Genomic DNA, 16,886 nt, shown 5'->3' on the forward strand with positions numbered 1-16,886 from the left:
GGGCCTGGCCTAGGGAGGATTTTAAATCGGGTTTATCTTAAGAGTAATTTTTAAATAGCACAGCTTTAAATATTCGGTTTTAATTGGTTTTACTTCGGTGGGGTTGTAAATGTGTTTATGTTTTTTAATATGTTGTGAGCCGCCCTGAGTCCCGTTGGGAGAAGGGCGGGATATAAATCAAATAAAATAAATAAATAAATAATGGTCTGTTTATTTTGCTTGTGAGTTATTTCCTGTTTGACTCGTGCTCCGTTTTGCTTTTGGACAAAGTCTCCATTGGAAAAGTGTTCTGTTGCTTTTGTTTTCTGGGACAATTGTCAGGTCTGTAACTCAAATAAAAAGGATTTATTTTATAGTCTACTGTTAAAAGAGGTGTTGTCTTTGTGAAGTAACAAGGACGTCCATAGGCTGGGACAGAACACCCAGCTTGGACTGAACTACGATGAAGACTTTTCTTTCAACATTCATCAAACTAATTACCCATAGCTATCAACTAGAGAATGGGTGTAATTTCTGGATTTATTCACAAGCATGTTGAACACCAGTGGCTTTGCACCAGAGCTGCCACGTCTGTGGACTAAATCTGCAATAGTAGACGTTATCTAAAACCATCTTCCTGTTGCCATCTAGTCGTGCGGGTTTTTGCAACCCATATCTGGGCAGCCTTAGCTAACCTTGGATTCTAAGCCAGCATGGTTGCTCGTACCTCCGCCCTTCGATGCAAACAGGAAGCCCAAGGAAGCGACAGAGCGCCGGGCATCGTAATCGTGCAGGAGGAGCCCTCGAAGCCCCAGGAAATAGGAAAAGCCAGGGCGCGGATGTAATGACGGATGGAACAGGAACAAGGGAGGAAGGAGAGAGTTTGTAGCGCTGGGAGAGGTAAAACGCCAGCCGGGGGAACCAGGGATAAATAAGTGTTCGGGAGATCTTCCTGCCACCCGGGAACCTGGTATTTGTATTTCTTTGAGCTACCAAGTCTGGCTCTGCCTCCTGGGTCCCTCGTGGCTGCAGAGGGATAGAGGGTGCCTGCCTGCAAGCCGCCACCTATCTGTTCGGTTGGGAATGGGGAGGGAAGCATGGGGCTCTTGCTGAGCGGGAATTGCGATAACTTAAAAGCCCCCAGGCAGGAAGGGAGGCCGCTAGGGGCAACTGGCTGGACCCCCCCTGCCCTAAGCTGAAGAGGACTCGCTTCTAGACAAGAATGCGAGCAGCCTGGAGCATGCAGAGAGGAGGCGGTATGCCTCCTTCCTGGAATTGGGGGCTGCGGATCTAGACATTGTCAGCTGCTTTTCCTCGGGTTCTCTAGTAGCGCCAAGCTGAGATCTTTATTCAAAGGGGGAAAAAGGAAGGGGAGCCTGGCCGGCAGAGGCTTTCCTGTCACAGGAGCACACCTTTCCCTGTGTTTCACCCTTTGGAGTCCAGATCACCACACAGCCCTGCCTACAGTGCTAGAATTTAATGACATTTAATTCACCATCTGAAAAAAGGCCCATGAACTCCATCAATGTTCTCCAGGGCACAGAACAAGTCAGTAAAAATCAGAAGTTGGAGCAGAGTCTTTATAGAAAGATGCAGTTTAAGTAGAACATTTCAGCATAGAAAAGAGAATTTTGGGTAGAAAACCAAAGGAGCACAGGATAGCAACACAATCTGATACAGCGTTAATGAAGATGGAGAAGTTTTTCTCTCTAGCTCAGTTCTAGAAGCTGAGATCATTCCATGAAAAATAGTGGGAGATTTAGAGAAGATGAAGAAAATACTGTAAGACACTTAAAACAAGTTGTTTGAGCTCTCCAGTTCCTGTTAGTCTCAATAAGTAGGTGGAAGGTCACAAGTTGTCCATATCTGGAGCCCCACAGGATCCCTGTTTATGAATTGAGCAGTGGGATTATTGCCACCAGGACATTGGAGATATTTAGCCCCAGTATAAGAGGCAATATGCTTTCACATACAGTTACTAGACAACTTGAGCAGGATACTGGGTTCATTTCTTATGGAGTCCCCACATCTGGTCAGCCACAGTGGAAGCTGAATATTATATTTGACAGATTAGCAGATTCGTGTGGCTGTTTTTATATTCTTCAGTGGATTAATAGTGGAGGCATAGAATGGTGGCGAGCCTATGGTACGCGTGCCACAGGTGGCACACAGAGCCCTCTCTGTGGGCACCCACGCCATCATCCAAGTCCTAGGCCTTCAGCTGGGTTTTATAAAACACTTTGGCTTTAGGCCTCCGTCGCCGTGTGTAAAAAAAAAAGTTCAATCAATTTCAACTTCTCGCAGGAAAAAAAGATCTCGCAAAGTTGGAACTGATTGAACTTTATTTTTAGTCCCACACAGTGGCGGAGGAAGTGACGCGCTGCAGCTGGGAAAAAGGTGCCGCGTGGTGGTGGTGGGAGATCTCAAGAAGTTAGAAAGTCTGATGGAACTTTTTTTTTTTTTACCCATAGTCCCACAAACACGCGGCGAAGGCTGAGAAGCGAATGGAGAAATGGAATGCAGCTGAAAGTAAAGTTAGTAAAAAAAAACACTTGGGGGAGGTGAGGGCATCTGGGCAGGGGTGGGTGCAAGAACGTTACCCTGCATGGTGGTGGGAGGGTGGGGCGCGTGCTCTTCTTATGCCAGGCCAGCCTCTGCAGACCCGGGGCGGCTGTGCTGGGTGGCGTTGGGTTGGGTGTTGAGGTGGGGGCCGGCAGGCCAACCAAAGCAGCAGGTGGAGTGCTGGAGGCTCAGGGAAGGAGGGCACTGAACTGGGCAGTCGGGCCATTGGCAAGAGCAACCCGTCTGAGCGGAAAGTGGCCTCAGAATAAGTGGGGCAGGTAAGGAAAGAAATCCTCGCTTCCCCCAGAAATTGCATTTCTTTCCTTACCTGACACCCAGTCCTGTGCCATTGTTCCTTTGCGATCCGCCGCCGCTGCCGCGTGCAAGGAAACAAAAGGTTTTTTTGGGGGAAAAATGTTAATTAATTCCAACTTCTTGTGAAAGATCACGAAGTTAGAATTGATTGACTGACCTTTCCCCCCCAAAAAAACTTCCTTTGTTTCTTTGCACGTGGCAGCGGCGGCGGATCGCAAAGGAGAAGCGGTGGCGGGAGAAGGGTTGGGTCAGGGCAGTGGAGAGCAGGATGCTCCATGCGATGGATGGGTTGGAGCGGTGGTGGCGATAGAGTGCTCTGTTGGGATGGGATGGGGAAAGTAGTGGCTGCCGGTGGGACACTTCTCACTGCGTTTTTTCCCCCTGACTTTCAAACCATTTTTTAAAACACAACAAGAGTTGTATCACGGAAAAGCCAACTCATGGCTAAATGGAATACGATGGCCTCCTTGAACTTACCATCTTACCGCATGTCAGTAACAGCCCCACAAAACCCCCATCCCAGTGGTGGGATTTGTAATGTATTAAGGTGAATTGCTTGGAACTGTTGAAAAAACGGTCATAAGATTAAGTCAGTTAAGTGCCAGACTTTCTGTCTACATGTTCATTAACTTGTGTTTAAAGCGGGAACTAATACTTGAATCCTATTGGCCGCTGCCTGGTTGCTGAGTGTATAAATAGGAGTGGAGCGGCAGTTAGCCAGGTTTCTGTTTAAACTTTAATAAAGAGTTGTTGTTGCACCTGCTGCCTTGTTAATGCCTCACCGATCATCAAACATAACAGGATTAGAACCGGTACCTAATTTATTTTGAGTTCAGAGAACCGGCCCAGAAATGGCCAGACTAGCATGCATTCACGTGCCTGCAATCCCTTCCTTCCTTGCAGCAAGAAAGTCAGTTGGATGCACCTGAATGCGCGCTAGTCTGGTGTCTCAAAAAAAAAAAAACCACCAGTTTTTTTCCTTGCTCCTGACAGTGAAAATCACCTTATCTGAGACCGTGTTTTTTTTCTCCACTCAATGTTCGCTGCCAGACTGTTCTACTTGATGCAGAATGGGAAGGATCCGCATTCTGCTGCAAGTAAACTTTTAAGAAAGTTTTAAAATGTGGCAGAGAAAATCCTCTACCTTATGTGGGATCAGGGTTTTTTTCTCCACTCCCTTTGGCTGTTCGCTGCCAGACTGTCTGGCAACAAAAAGCCAAGAGAGGAGAATATCCTCCCCTTACATGGGATGGGGAGGCTTTTTGCTGCCAGCAAAAGACCCAGGTGACCCACCCAGCTGCTGACTGGCTGGACCCTCTAAGCCCAAGCCAGAGTTCCTTGGGGGTGGTGGAATTCCCCAACTCCCGTGGTGGGGTGTGATTCCCCAAGTCCACAATGGACTCCTCTTGGGAGCACTGTCCCTCGAGCCCAAGACCAACAGCTGGAGTGGCCTGAGTGGCGGATGTGACCCAATACCCCGTGGCCCCCTTGTATATGTCGGAGGTGCCAGAATCAGGAGCCGCCTCCACGGCAAACCCCCTTTCTTGGTACTCCCTGTTTGGAGCAATAACTGATGTGTGGGATGACCCCCTTTCTGGACACTCTCTTTTTAGAGCAATAGCTGAATTATGAGAATTGTGTGGATACCCCTGGTGCAACTCCCTATCTGGAGCACTAACTGAAGTATGTGAATGCCCCTGATCTGCCACAGGAACGTTTCCAGCAGTGTGTGAGAAACTGCTGGAACTGGGAGACTGTGATCCAGAATGAAGATTATGGTCCTCCTCCCCCCCACCAGAGCAGAGCCAGGAGCGGAAGTGTTGCTGTGAAGCCTCCAGCGCAGTTGGTCGATGTGTCGTCGGATACGCCCATCATCCAAAACCACTTCGTAGGACAGCGGCCCAGAGATCTTGCATACCACTTTCAATTAGGAAATGCCTGGAGCTTCTACAGATGCATATGCAGGTTTGGGTAATCGTTTTTCAGATTCTCCAACTGAGCTAGTGATGATGAGCCATTTATATTTGAGCATCATTCTGCAGCAACAAGTACTCCTGAATTGCTGAGACAGCATAAAATGAGGAAAGGAAAGTGAAAGGGATATATTTCTAAATAGGCAGTATTAGAAGAATTTACTTTGTCTGATTTTCTGAGCTGGGTCATGAGTAAACATATAATATGCAATAAACTCAAAGGGGTAGCTGCTAGAAGTAGAGTTTATTCATTCAACCACATACAATGGTTGGAGATAGTCTACCTAGTTAGGGGTCTACCAGTAGAGGTGTATATATAATGACAAGCAGGCTTTGATGTTTAGATACACAGATTGAGATGCTCCTGCCCTGGGCTTTGATCCTGAGGTGTATTGCCCTGAGGATGTGTGAAGGCCAGGAAGGAAGATCCTCCCTAGATGTGGATTATTACGAGGGAATCTGGCGTCTTCCCTTGAGGCATGGCTGTCAAACTCGCCACGTCACATGACGTGTCGCGACGTATCGCGACTCTTTTTGCATTGGGGTGGGCGCGGCTTCAGTATGATGAAACCAGCCGGCGGGCCAGCAGTTTGACACCCCTGAGGGAATTCTTTGATGGAGCCAGTGATGAAGTACTAGTCTAAGTGTTAAGATTGTATGTTTCCGGAAGTTCAAAGGCTGCTAAAAGGGGGGTGGGGGCAGATCAAAGGCTTCCTATGTTCTTTTTATTTTTAAATTCTATATTAAATTATATTTTTCTATTTAAATTCTATTCTATTTTAAATTCTGATGGCTGCAACATGTTTCATTCCATACTATGCAATCTTATAGTTTCATCATTTCATCAAGTAGGTATTACGGTATATCTCACTTCTTTTGAAAAGAAAAATGACACCTGTGTATTACTATCATCAGAGCTGATCCCACCAAGGAGAAATATAACATAAATGACCACAGATACGATGGCATGATGGCTGGATGGAGTCACTGAAGCAGTAGGCGTGAACTTAAATGGACTCCACAAGATGGTAGAGGACAGGAAGACCTGGAGGAACGTTGTCCATGGGGTCATGATGGGTCGGACACGACTTCGCAAATAACAACAACAACAACATGATGGCATCTTTACCAGGCTATACACGATTTGTTGCTTTATTTTTTGTGTTTCATTACCTGATACACAATTTCAACTCATTATAACTTATTACTTGAATGGGCACAATGATTTTGAAATATTTTTATGTTTGGGTTATTTTGCAATACGTAATGAACATTGTTACAAAAAACACATCCAGTTGGATATGACTGCTGCTTGCATTCCACTTTCCTGAAGTGAGCCAGGAATGCAGAAATATAGGTAGTCCTCGACTTACAACAGTTCATTTAGTGACCATTCAAACTTACAACGGCACTGAAAAAAGTGAGTTATGAGTTTTTCGCAGTTACGACCTTGCAGCATTCCCATGGTCACGTGATCAAAATTCAGATGCTCGGCAACTGGTTCATATTTATGACAGTTGCTGTGTCCCAAGGTCATGTGATTCCCTTTTGCAACCTTCTGACAAGCAAAGTCAATGGAGAAGCCAGATTCATTTAACACCCGGGTTTCTAACTTATTAACTGCAATGATTCACTTAACAAATGAGACAAGAAAGGTCATAAAATGGGGCAAAAATTACTTAACAAATGTCTCAACAGACATAACAACAGAAATTTTGGGCTCAATTGTGGTCATATGTTGAAGACTGCCTGTACATAAATCATTGTGTGTGGCTAACTCTATTTGCAAAGTCAAAACGCTGGGAGTAATAACCTATAGTATACATTGGGGTTAGGTGTTGGTGTGTTCTACAAGGTGTGGGAGAGACTGTGGGTTGCAAAATTAGTATCACAAAGTGGTATCATATTCTTTGATTTCTAACACTGAAATGCCTATTTTTAAGGCTTACGTTATAGTCGAGATGAGTTACTAAATTGATTAATTATTTTTTTTTATTTGCACAAAGCTGTTTCAACAGGCTGAAAATCAGACCAAAGGTATAAATGTAGAGAAGGATGGAGATGGGGGACTTGCAAGGAAGAAGTGAATAAAAAGGGGGAAAAAAGGGAATGAATCTATAAATATTGCCATTTTAAATATCCCAAGGTATAATGACAACCTGAAATTCATCTGCTCTGAATAAAATTAATTTAAAGAAATATTTAACTTAATAAAATTCTTAAAAGAGGCAAATCACAGCATCAGCACAGAGAGATGGGCCCCACAGCCAATATTCTTCCAAACATGCTAGGCTGATTTAAGGAAGGCAGAAAAATTAGCTCTCGTGTTTGGGAGAGGAAAAAATGTGCTTGCTTTAAAAAACTCACCATCCTTCTGCTGAAGCTAGGAAGGATAAGATACCTGTGGAGATTACGAAGAATGCCATCTTCTGTTTTCAGGACCATCTCCTCTGGAAATGTTTCGCTCAACAGTCAGCCTTCAAGGCCAACTGTTCAAGCATAGCAGGCATTAAAAAAAAACCTGGCATAAGTGGCCTGAGAAACCTAATTAAATAAATCAAAACAGAAAATTATCAGTTCTGTCAAGGACAAATTTAGGCAAGATTCCCACCTAGGTGTAGTCATGAACTGAACAGAAGGAAAGTGTGGAATATGGTAGTTTTATTAACTTCTTTGTGACTCTTCCACAGAATAAGTTGTGATCATATATTGGTGAACTGAATGGATGTTCTACACTAGTCTGCTCTATAATTAAACTGCTGATTACATTGACTGATAACAAATTGGAAACAATCAGGGCACTGGAAGTTTTTAAGAAGAGACTGGACAGCCATTTATCCGAAATGGTATAGGGTTTCCTGCCTGAGCAGGGGGTTGGACTAGATGACCTCCAAGGTCCCTTCCAACTTTATTATTATTATTATTATTATTATTATTATTATTATTATTATTATTATTATTATTATTATTATTATTATTATTATTATTATTATTATTATACCACTCCCGCCTTTGTCACAAGCTAAGCAACTGGATTCTGGAAGCTGCTTTCATGTGGAGGGAGAACTGCTTGCACATGCTTGCAAACAGAGAGATGGAACATTGATTCAAGACAGAAGAATCTTATAGCTGTCATAAATGTGACTGACCTGCAGACCCCTTAACCAATGGAAATTAATCCAGATGAAAAATTGTGTACCCCTCTCTTAGGGAAAGGTATAATTTAAGTCAGGATTCTCCCTGTTACGTTTACTTTGACTTCTGGGTGACCCACAAGTTGAAGTCTCGAGATAGGTTGTGGCTCCCGAAGGTAGTGTCGAAGAAATATCTTTAAGTAGTCGAACGTACTTTTATGACATTATCTCCTTGGGTAATCTACTGTCTCTCCAAAAATTACCTGAAAACTGAGAATGAAGTTCTTGACATCTCCAGCTCTCCATTTTCCAGCAGAGTAACAAACCAGCCACATTACTTTTGCTCCCTTAGATCAGGGGTCTTCAAACTTGGCCCTTTTATGACTTGTGGACTTCAACTCCCAGAATTCTTCAGCCAGCAGTCCACAAGTCATAAAAGGACCAAGTTTGAAGACCCCTGGCCTAGATCCTTGGGAGAGGGGGATCTGCAGAAACAGAGCTTGGCCCTCCATGGTCTGAGGCTGAGCCCTATTTCTGCAGCCTGGCAGATGGACTGAGTAGGCACAGAAAATGGCTCCGCCATGCTGTAGAAACAGAGTTCAGATCTCTGGGATCCAACTCTTTTTTTTCCCTTCAGCACAGGGAGTTCAACTCTCCTTGTCAGGCAACTTTTTCAATCAGGCCCCAGAGACAAGAGGGAGGCCTCTCAGCAGGACACAGCAGCTTGCAACCTTCCTTTCTGGCTTCCACACTGACCTTCTGAGGAAGCTGGCAGAGAAGATTACAAATAGCGATCACAGGGCAACTTGATAACCAATCAGAAAGGCAAACAAACACCCAAAATGCAATCATGTGACTGCAGTGTGACATTTCACAAGGGACATGACTACCCTTTCCAAATTTATTATAACTCTGAACGGTCATTAAACAACCGGTTGTAAGTCAAGGATTATCTGTACAGCCTGGATATCTCTCCATGAAATGCAACAGAATCTGTACTACAATCAGCTGCATGATGGCTTCTTTGGCAATGGAGTTTCAGTTGTCTTCATCTATTGGTTCAATAGGGAGGTCAAATTTAACAGTTCACTAATCTGTCCAGTGTGTGCGCTTTCTCACATTCACCACTGGGCAATTCACCGCAAGAAGCAGTGGAGGCATTTTTCAGCAGCCCGCCTGGGGGAAGCAAATTCAGCCGGCTCAATCGAGTCCGGATGGGCTGGACTTTTCCGCTGTGAGGGCGGACAGCGCTCAACCCTCCTCCTCCTCCTCCTCCTCCTCCTGCACGCGCTTTCTGGAATTCCCCGCCCGCAGTCCGGCTTGGGTCCTACAGCAGCCTGCAAACTAAATACAGAGGCGGGGCGCCAGTGTGACGTTTGGAAAGCGATAGTTTGTGCATCTTCTAATAAAAGGGGCAGGCAGCGGCGGAAAACGAAACTTCGCCGGGGACTCTTCCTTTAGCCGGCTGCGTCTGCAGGTTGGAGCAGAAGAGTTTTTGGGGAAAGTCTTTCTTTAATTGCGCGGTGCTGCTCTCGGCCCGCTGGATTCCTTTTGATCTCGGCTGAGGTGAGTAAGGCGCCCCGGAGATGCGTCCCTGCAGATAACTCGCTTGCTTTACGGTGAGCCCCGTTAGCTCCTTATAGCCGAGGAGCTCGGCTTAAAGGATGGCGTTGCGACGCTCATCTCTTCCGGTTGGGATGTGAAGCGTTTATTCAGGCTTATGGCGCTGGGGAAAAAAAAAACACACAATCTGACGTTTTGTAACTCATAGTGTCGCGGTAGGACGGGGATGTCGGTCGTTTGTCGCTATGGGAAAATGGGGAGACCGCTTTTCCTGCAAGATCGTTTTCCTTATGGGATAATAACTTCCCAAGTGGGGGGGGGGGCGTTGTGGTTCTCTAGTTTCTTGTATTTGCAGCCCTTCTGGGTGTGGCACCGGTGATCTGACGCGAAGAACAGTTTGTTAAGGTGCCAAAGGGCTTAAACCGTCTATAGTTTCGTTTTGGGCTAAACGCTAGTTAAGGTATCCTCCCTCTTCTGGGATCTGCCGCTGTTCTAAATTACGCCGTAAGGAGCGTTAGACAAGGAGTAATACAGTAGACGCTTGATATTTTCACGCAACAAAAGACCTTATTCCGAAAAGCAAGTGTTTCGTGGTTGCGATGCTTTGGGAAACGATGGGTTGGGATCCTTTGGCAGGGAATGCTGGGTGTGACAGTGTTAACCTGGGCTTCTTCAGACTTAAGTTTTCTCATTGGTGAGACTGGGCGCAGGTGGCTGAAGAGGAAAACGAAAGTAATCGACCCTCATTTGCATAGTCGGCGTTGATTGGACGCGGCGGCGGCGGCGGCAGGGTTGCGCCTATCGTACAGCACCGAAAGCGTTTCCTTCTTCCGCGGATTTCTGTTTGCCGCGGCAGCGCAGTTGTCCCTCCTACTTGTATGAATAACTCTCCTCCCGTTTTTGCTTATTTTGCTTTCCGACAGGTTGTAAAAAGCTCACCCTGGGTCGCCGGTCACCCAAGAAGGGCATTAAATGCCCTAAATGTCATGACACTCAAAATGCATCACACAAGTTCTGCAGTAATTGTGGAGGACAGTTGACTCCGTCTTGCAGTGTGCAAAGTAAGTTCTTTGCAGTCCCAGCCGTGAATCACTCGATCAGATGCAACTGTTTCTCAATAAGAACTGGAACTGGAAAATAAAAATATGGGGTGTAGAAAAAATTACAAATGGAATTTCTAGAGTTCTTTATGCTGTCTAGTTTGCTCTCTGTCATGTGCTGAATATGGTAGAGCAGTAGTTCTCAATCTTTTCTTTCACACTGGCCCTCCTTTAAATACCTTTTGTGGCCGTGGACCATGGCCAGGACTCCTAAGACTTAACTCAAGATTTAAATCATAACATTTCTACAAGTCTTCATGAGCAGACCACAGGGTAAGAACCACTGTATTCTACCAAGATTGGGTATTGTAAATGTACCACTAATTTGACTCTGCTTATTTTTTTTTAAAAAGCTGTAAAGTAATAAAGATACATATGTTGCCTTTCTCTTGTAACCTTTATTCCTTTTTTTAAAAAAAAACTCATTTCAGAATAAATGGTTGTTACTTACATTATTTCCTGTCACCTGGAGTATATTAACTTAGAGTAAACTACACAACATTGAATAATAATTTAGTTTCTTGAATTAGTTTCAGCTTAATATTTAATTCAGCAAATCTTTCAAAGTCTCTAATGAAATTAATCTAAAAATCTCCCTTAAAATATGTACCAGTCCTGTAGTAATAGCCCCGTAACATTTATAGACTCATGGACATATTTAGTTATCTGTTTATGTCCCAATTAATCTGTTCCCCTCCAATTGAATGAGTGCTGCTACCAGAGAAATGGAGAGCATTTCAGATATACATGCTATTAGGTCAGTGATGGCGAACCTATGGCACGGGTGCCAGAAGTGGCACTCAAAGCCCTCTCTGTGGGCACGCACGCTGTTGCCCCAGTCTTAGGCCTTCAGCTGGGTTTTATAAAACCTTTTTGCTTTAGGCCTCCGCTGCCATGTGCAAAAAAAAAAAAGGTTCAATCAGTCAGTTTCAACTTCTTTTGGGAAAAAAAAATCTTGCAAAATTGGAATTGATTGATTGAACTTTTTAGTCCCGCCCAGTCTGCCGTTACCACCGCAGCCACGCCCAGCCAATGGGCCACACCCAGCCAATGGGCCACGCCCACCCGGCACCCGACGATACATAAGTGGGTTTTGGGTTATAGTTTGGGCACTCGGTCTCTAAAAGGTTCGCCTTCACTGTATTAGGTTATGTGCATAGTTGCTTTTAAACAAAAGAGGTAACAGCATGCACTTTAAGCACTGAATGGTTGATGTTTCCTGTAGTGTAGGCCTGGGAATGTAAATACACTTTGCAATAAAAAGGTTTGGTAGAAAACTGATAGTTTCAATAGCTTAAGCAAATCGTTTCTCTTTCTTTGTTCCTGAGATTCACATTGCAGCTTCTCAATTGAGTTCAGATTACTCTTTAATTGACTTTCAAAAAATGTCATATTTTGGTTGCAGACAGGAGGGATGAAGAAAAGACTTCAGTGGTAGAGATGGAACCTGATGGAGACTTGAGGGTGGAGAGTTCTCCTTTGTCAGGATCATTGGTGAATGAGCAGCCATCTAGCGAACAAATGCCTGGGGCGTCTGAAGAGTCTCTATCAGCCTCCCAAAAGCGAGTAAGTAGAGTAAGCGTATTTGGATATCAGTTGTGATTTGTCCAGAAAAGTCGCTTTTTTGCAGTAAGAATTTTCAATGACTCCCTCTTCCTCTTCTTTGCTGGAATCTTGGAGCTGCTCCTTCGCTTTTGCTGCATTTACTTGTTTTACCTGTGACTGCATTAAAAGCTAACATTTGTATTTTGTTCCCAGATAACATGTTCTCTAAAAGTAAGGCTGTTTTTCAACAGGCAATAAAAACTCTGAATGCTGGTGACTGGGATATGTTGGATGACAGTAATCATCCTCCTTCCAGAAAAAAACGAAGGGAGAACCTATGCCTAAAGGAGGGCAGTAAACTATGCCCAGTTCCTCAGCAGGTAGTTTTTCTAGTACGTGGTGTAATGTTAATTGTCACGAGTTGTTGCCTGCTCAGATGCAAGTCTAATTGTTCTGAGATTTGGGACTTCTTGTTCTGAATATGAAACAAAATTGAAAGGTCAAAGTGGTTCCCTCTAGGATTTGTTGATACAAAAAGCTGAAAAAAAGGACATTCTTGGTGATGGAAATATGAATTCGATCCCATAAAGTCTGAAGGATGTCTCTCTCCCTCTCCCCAGCCCTAGTCCAACATAGAGAGGTACTCCTCGACTTACGACCATTTGTTCAGCAGCCATGCAAAATTAGGATGCTGAACAAAGGGACTTACAGCTAGTGCTTGATCATAATGGTTGTAGCAGTGTTCTTACGGTCATGTGATTGCCATCCCTGCTCTCGGCAACCCATTTGCATTTATGAAGGGTTGCCAGGCCCTCTGTGGTCATGTCATGTGATCACCATTTGTAGTCTTCTTTAGAAAGTCAACAGGGAAGCCAACAGGAAAAGTTGCAGGCTGCTGCCGCAGGTCTCCCTCCTTTGGGTCCTGGAGTCTGCCTGAAAAAGATCCGTCGGGACCCATTTTGGGAATGACCTTTTCAGCCAGCCTCTTTAAGAGCAGAAGGGCTGCCTACCAGGTTGACTTTGCTTCCTGTGGAGGGCAGACTCCCTCCTCCAGGCAGCCCTCAAAGGCGTTGGCTGAAAAAGTCCATGACAAAAGCCAAGAGGGATTTTATCCTGGGCCACTTGTAGCAGGGAGCACATGGAGTCAGGCTTCAAGTGCCCCTGCGGTAAAATCCCCCTTAGCTTTTGCAGCGCCTTGGACTTTTTCAAGCAGCATCTTTGAGAATGACAGGGCTGCCTGTCAAATGGATTTCTTCCTTCTGTGGGGCAGTGTCACCATCCAGCTTGAGAATCCAAATAAAACTCCAGATAAATTCCATTTCCAGATTTCCCTCCCCATCGTGTGTGGAAGGGGAACTGGTGCTTCAGAATCTGAGTTTCGTTTCCCCGGCCCAGCATGCCAGTTCCCTTTTGCAAATGGAGGGGAGGGGAACGCCTGGGATGGACCAGAGAAACGAAGCTCTTTGCGAATCCCAGCTTTGTTTTCTCTGGTCCAATGCAGGACATCCATTCTGTGCACAGGCAACTATTTCAGCAGAAAGCTCTTTTGCTTCACTCTTTTAATAACCTACAAGCTCACTTAGTGACTGCACTTGTGAGAGACAGGAAAACAGTCACTGAGCGAAGCAATCGTGAACGCCTTGCTGAATGACTGCAATGACTGATGGCCATAATGGGCACGCTCTATTATCAGTCATAAGTCAAGGACTATCTGTACTAATGAGCACATCAGAGGGAAAGTGGGATATGCTGTTAATTGGTCTAGATCAGTGATGGGGAACTTTTTAGAGACCAAGTGCCCAAACTGCAACCCAAAACCCACTTATGTATTGCCGGGTGCTGGGTGGGTGTGGTCCATTGGGTGGGATTGGCCCATTGGGTGGCATGGCTGTGCTGGTCACGGCAGATGGTGGGTATGGCCGGGGTAGGCGTGGGCACTTCAATTTTGCTCGTGGATAGGGACACCTGTGGGGGCCGGGCAGGGTTGGAGGAGATTCAGGGGGTCTCTGGCAGGTGGGATGGTGGGCAGGAGGCTCATCCTGTGGGGTGAGGTGAGGTGAGGGAGGGGGCAGGGCAGGGCAGGGGTGCCATTGCCGCAGGGCAAGGCAAGACGAGGCAGGGGCCTGGGGGCTGTTGCCTGACACCATCGGCCCGTGCACACATCGAGCACATGGGGGCCAACTGTGTCCAGCAGCCACAGCCTGAAACCACACCCTTGGTTTCAGCGCAACGTGGATGTTTGCCGCTGGCCGCGGCCATTTGCTGCCTTGCGCGTCACACCCAATGCCACTGCCATGAGGCTGCAGAACAAGCTGGGTGGAGGTAAGGAACCGGTATACCAGTTTCTTACTGCCGCCCGGGGCATTGGGCAGGAGGCGGCAAACAGCCAGTTTCGGCACAACATGGCTGTTTGCCTCCAGCCGCGGCCATTTGCCACCTCACGCATCGCACCCAATGCTGCTGCTATGAGGCCGCGGAACAACCCCGGCAGAGGCAAGGAACCGGTATACTGGTTTTTTACCGCCGCCTGGCTTGTTCCGCAGCCTCATGGCTGCAGCATTGGGCAGGAGGCGACAAACAGCCGGTTTCGGTGTGATGCGGCTGTTTGCTGCCTCACATATTGCGCCCAATGCTGCTGCAATGCGGCTCGGCTGAAAGCAGCCGTGGAACAAGTGGGGCAGGTTTCCCCCTCACCTGCCCATTCAGCTACAGCTTTGGTGGCTCTGTAGGCCTACAGAGCCACCAAAGCAGCAGGTGGAGCCCCGGAGGCTCGGGGAGGGAGGGCGCTGAAGTGGGCGGGTGGGCCATTGGCAAAAGCAACGCGTCTGAGCGGAAAGTGGCCTCAGAACAAGTGGGGCAGGTAAGGAAAGAAATCCTCGCTCCCCCCAGAAATTCCTTGCTGCGTGCAAAGAAATGAAGGGTTTTTTGAAAAAAAAAGGTCAATCAGTTCCAACTTCGTGATCTTTCATGAGAAGTTGGCATTGATTGATTGACCTTCCCCCTCCCCCCCAAAAAACTTCATTTCCTTGCATGCGGCAGTGGATTGTGAAGGAGAAACGGCATGGAGCTGGAAGTCAGGTAAAGAAAGAAAGGCAATTTCTGGGGGGAGCAAGGATTTCTTTCCTTACTTGCCCCACTTGTTCTGAGGCCACTTTCCACTCAGACATGTTGCTCTTGCCAATGGCCCAGCTGCCCACTTCAGCGCCCTCCCTCCCCGAACCTCTGGCGCTCCACCTGCTGCTTTGGTCGTCTTGCCGTCCCCCACCTCAACACCCTGCCCACTGCCGCCCACCACGGCCACCCCAGGGCTGCAAGGGCTGGTCTGCCATGGGAAGGGCATGTGCCCCACCCTCCCGCCAGGGTAAGGTTGGTTGCCACGCCCTCCCCCGCCCAGATGCACTTGCCTCCCCCAAGCGTTTTTTTACTAACCTGCCTTTCAGCTGCATTCTGTTTCTCCGTTTGCTTCTCAGCCTTCACCGTGTGTTTGTGGGACAATTGGTAAAAAAAAAAAAAAAGTTCCATCAGACTTTCTAACTTTTTGAGATCTCGCGAGAAGTTAGAAAGTCTGATGGAACTTTTTTTTTATCGATAGTCCCACAAACACGCGGTGAAAGCTGAGAAGCAAACGGAGAAATGGAATGCAGTTGAAAGCAGGTTAGTAAAAAAAAAAATGCTTGGGGAGGCCTTACCCTGCGTGGGTATTGATGCAGGTTGCTCATGGACATGACTGAAGGCCTAGGACTGGGGCAACGGCGGCTGTGCCTACAGAGAGGGCTCTGCGTGCTACCTGTGGCACGCGTGCCATAGGTTCGCCACCACAGGTCTAGATGTTAAATGTCTGTTTAAAACAACATTTAAGTAGTGTATTTTTTGGTATGTTGCTATAAAATCCATCTGCATGAGTAATTCAGCTTGAACTTTTGTATTATTATTTGCCTATTCTACTTAGAAGAATCCCAAATCCCAGATTTTGCAGTATATTTAAAAAAATATACATCGCCTCTTTTGGTACTTATTTTTTCTTTTTCTAAGGAGTGGTTTTCATGTGATGTATGATACTAAAATATGGGTGCATTTTATTACGTGTGAAACCTTAACTGAATGCATTAACTGTTAAGTTTCTCTAACAGTTATACAAGCCATGGAGAAAATGGTTGTTGTTCCTTTTTCTCTTAAAGTGAAATATAAATGGTATTTTTTATCTTTCATAATACATTCTTTAAATATACAGCTAGTCCTCGACTTATAATAGTTCATTTAGTGACTCTTCAAATTTACAACAGCACTGAAAAAAGTGACTTGACTGTTTTTTGCACTTCTGCAAACCTGGCAACTTTAAGAGTTGTGGACTTCAACACCCAGAATTCCCTAGCCAGCCATGCTATATACCCCAGATATATAGTGATGCTGGCCACGTGACCACGGAAGTGTCTTCAGACACTGCTGGCTCCCTTGGCTAAGAAATGGATAAGAGCACTGCCCCCCCTGAGGTTGGACATGACTGGACAGGGGAAACCTTTACGTTTATGGCAAAAGAAGTTGTAAAATCTGTCAAAATTCAGTAAACAACTTACTTAGCAATGGAAATTTTGGGCTCAATAGTGGTCATAAGTTGAGGCCTACCTGTAACTGGTTTATTTTGTTGTTTTAATCAATCTTTTCTTTTTCTGTGCTCCTCATTACATTTCTTTCATCCCCCCCCCCCCCCCCCCCCC

At 45.9% G+C, this 16,886-nt stretch overlaps 1 protein-coding gene across 1 annotated transcript in view; it reads left to right on the plus strand.

The window, feature by feature from the left end:
* Positions 1–9,341: 9,341 nt before the first annotated feature.
* Positions 9,342–16,886, plus strand: part of LOC107288756 (E3 ubiquitin-protein ligase RNF213-like) — a gene marked incomplete at its 3' end in the record, with an annotated part of 33,205 nt that continues 25,660 nt past the window's right edge. The window contains exons 1-4 of the mRNA XM_015817405.1: positions 9,342–9,529; positions 10,450–10,587; positions 12,032–12,192; positions 12,423–12,551. Of these exons, the coding sequence (XP_015672891.1) occupies positions 12,067–12,192; positions 12,423–12,551 (255 nt within the window). The remainder of the gene's footprint in view (positions 9,530–10,449; positions 10,588–12,031; positions 12,193–12,422; positions 12,552–16,886) is intronic.

Source organism: Protobothrops mucrosquamatus, unplaced genomic scaffold (assembly GCF_001527695.2).
Source record: "Protobothrops mucrosquamatus isolate PMUCROS unplaced genomic scaffold, P.Mucros_1.0 scaffold_127, whole genome shotgun sequence".
NCBI classification, from domain to species: domain Eukaryota; kingdom Metazoa; phylum Chordata; class Lepidosauria; order Squamata; family Viperidae; genus Protobothrops; species Protobothrops mucrosquamatus.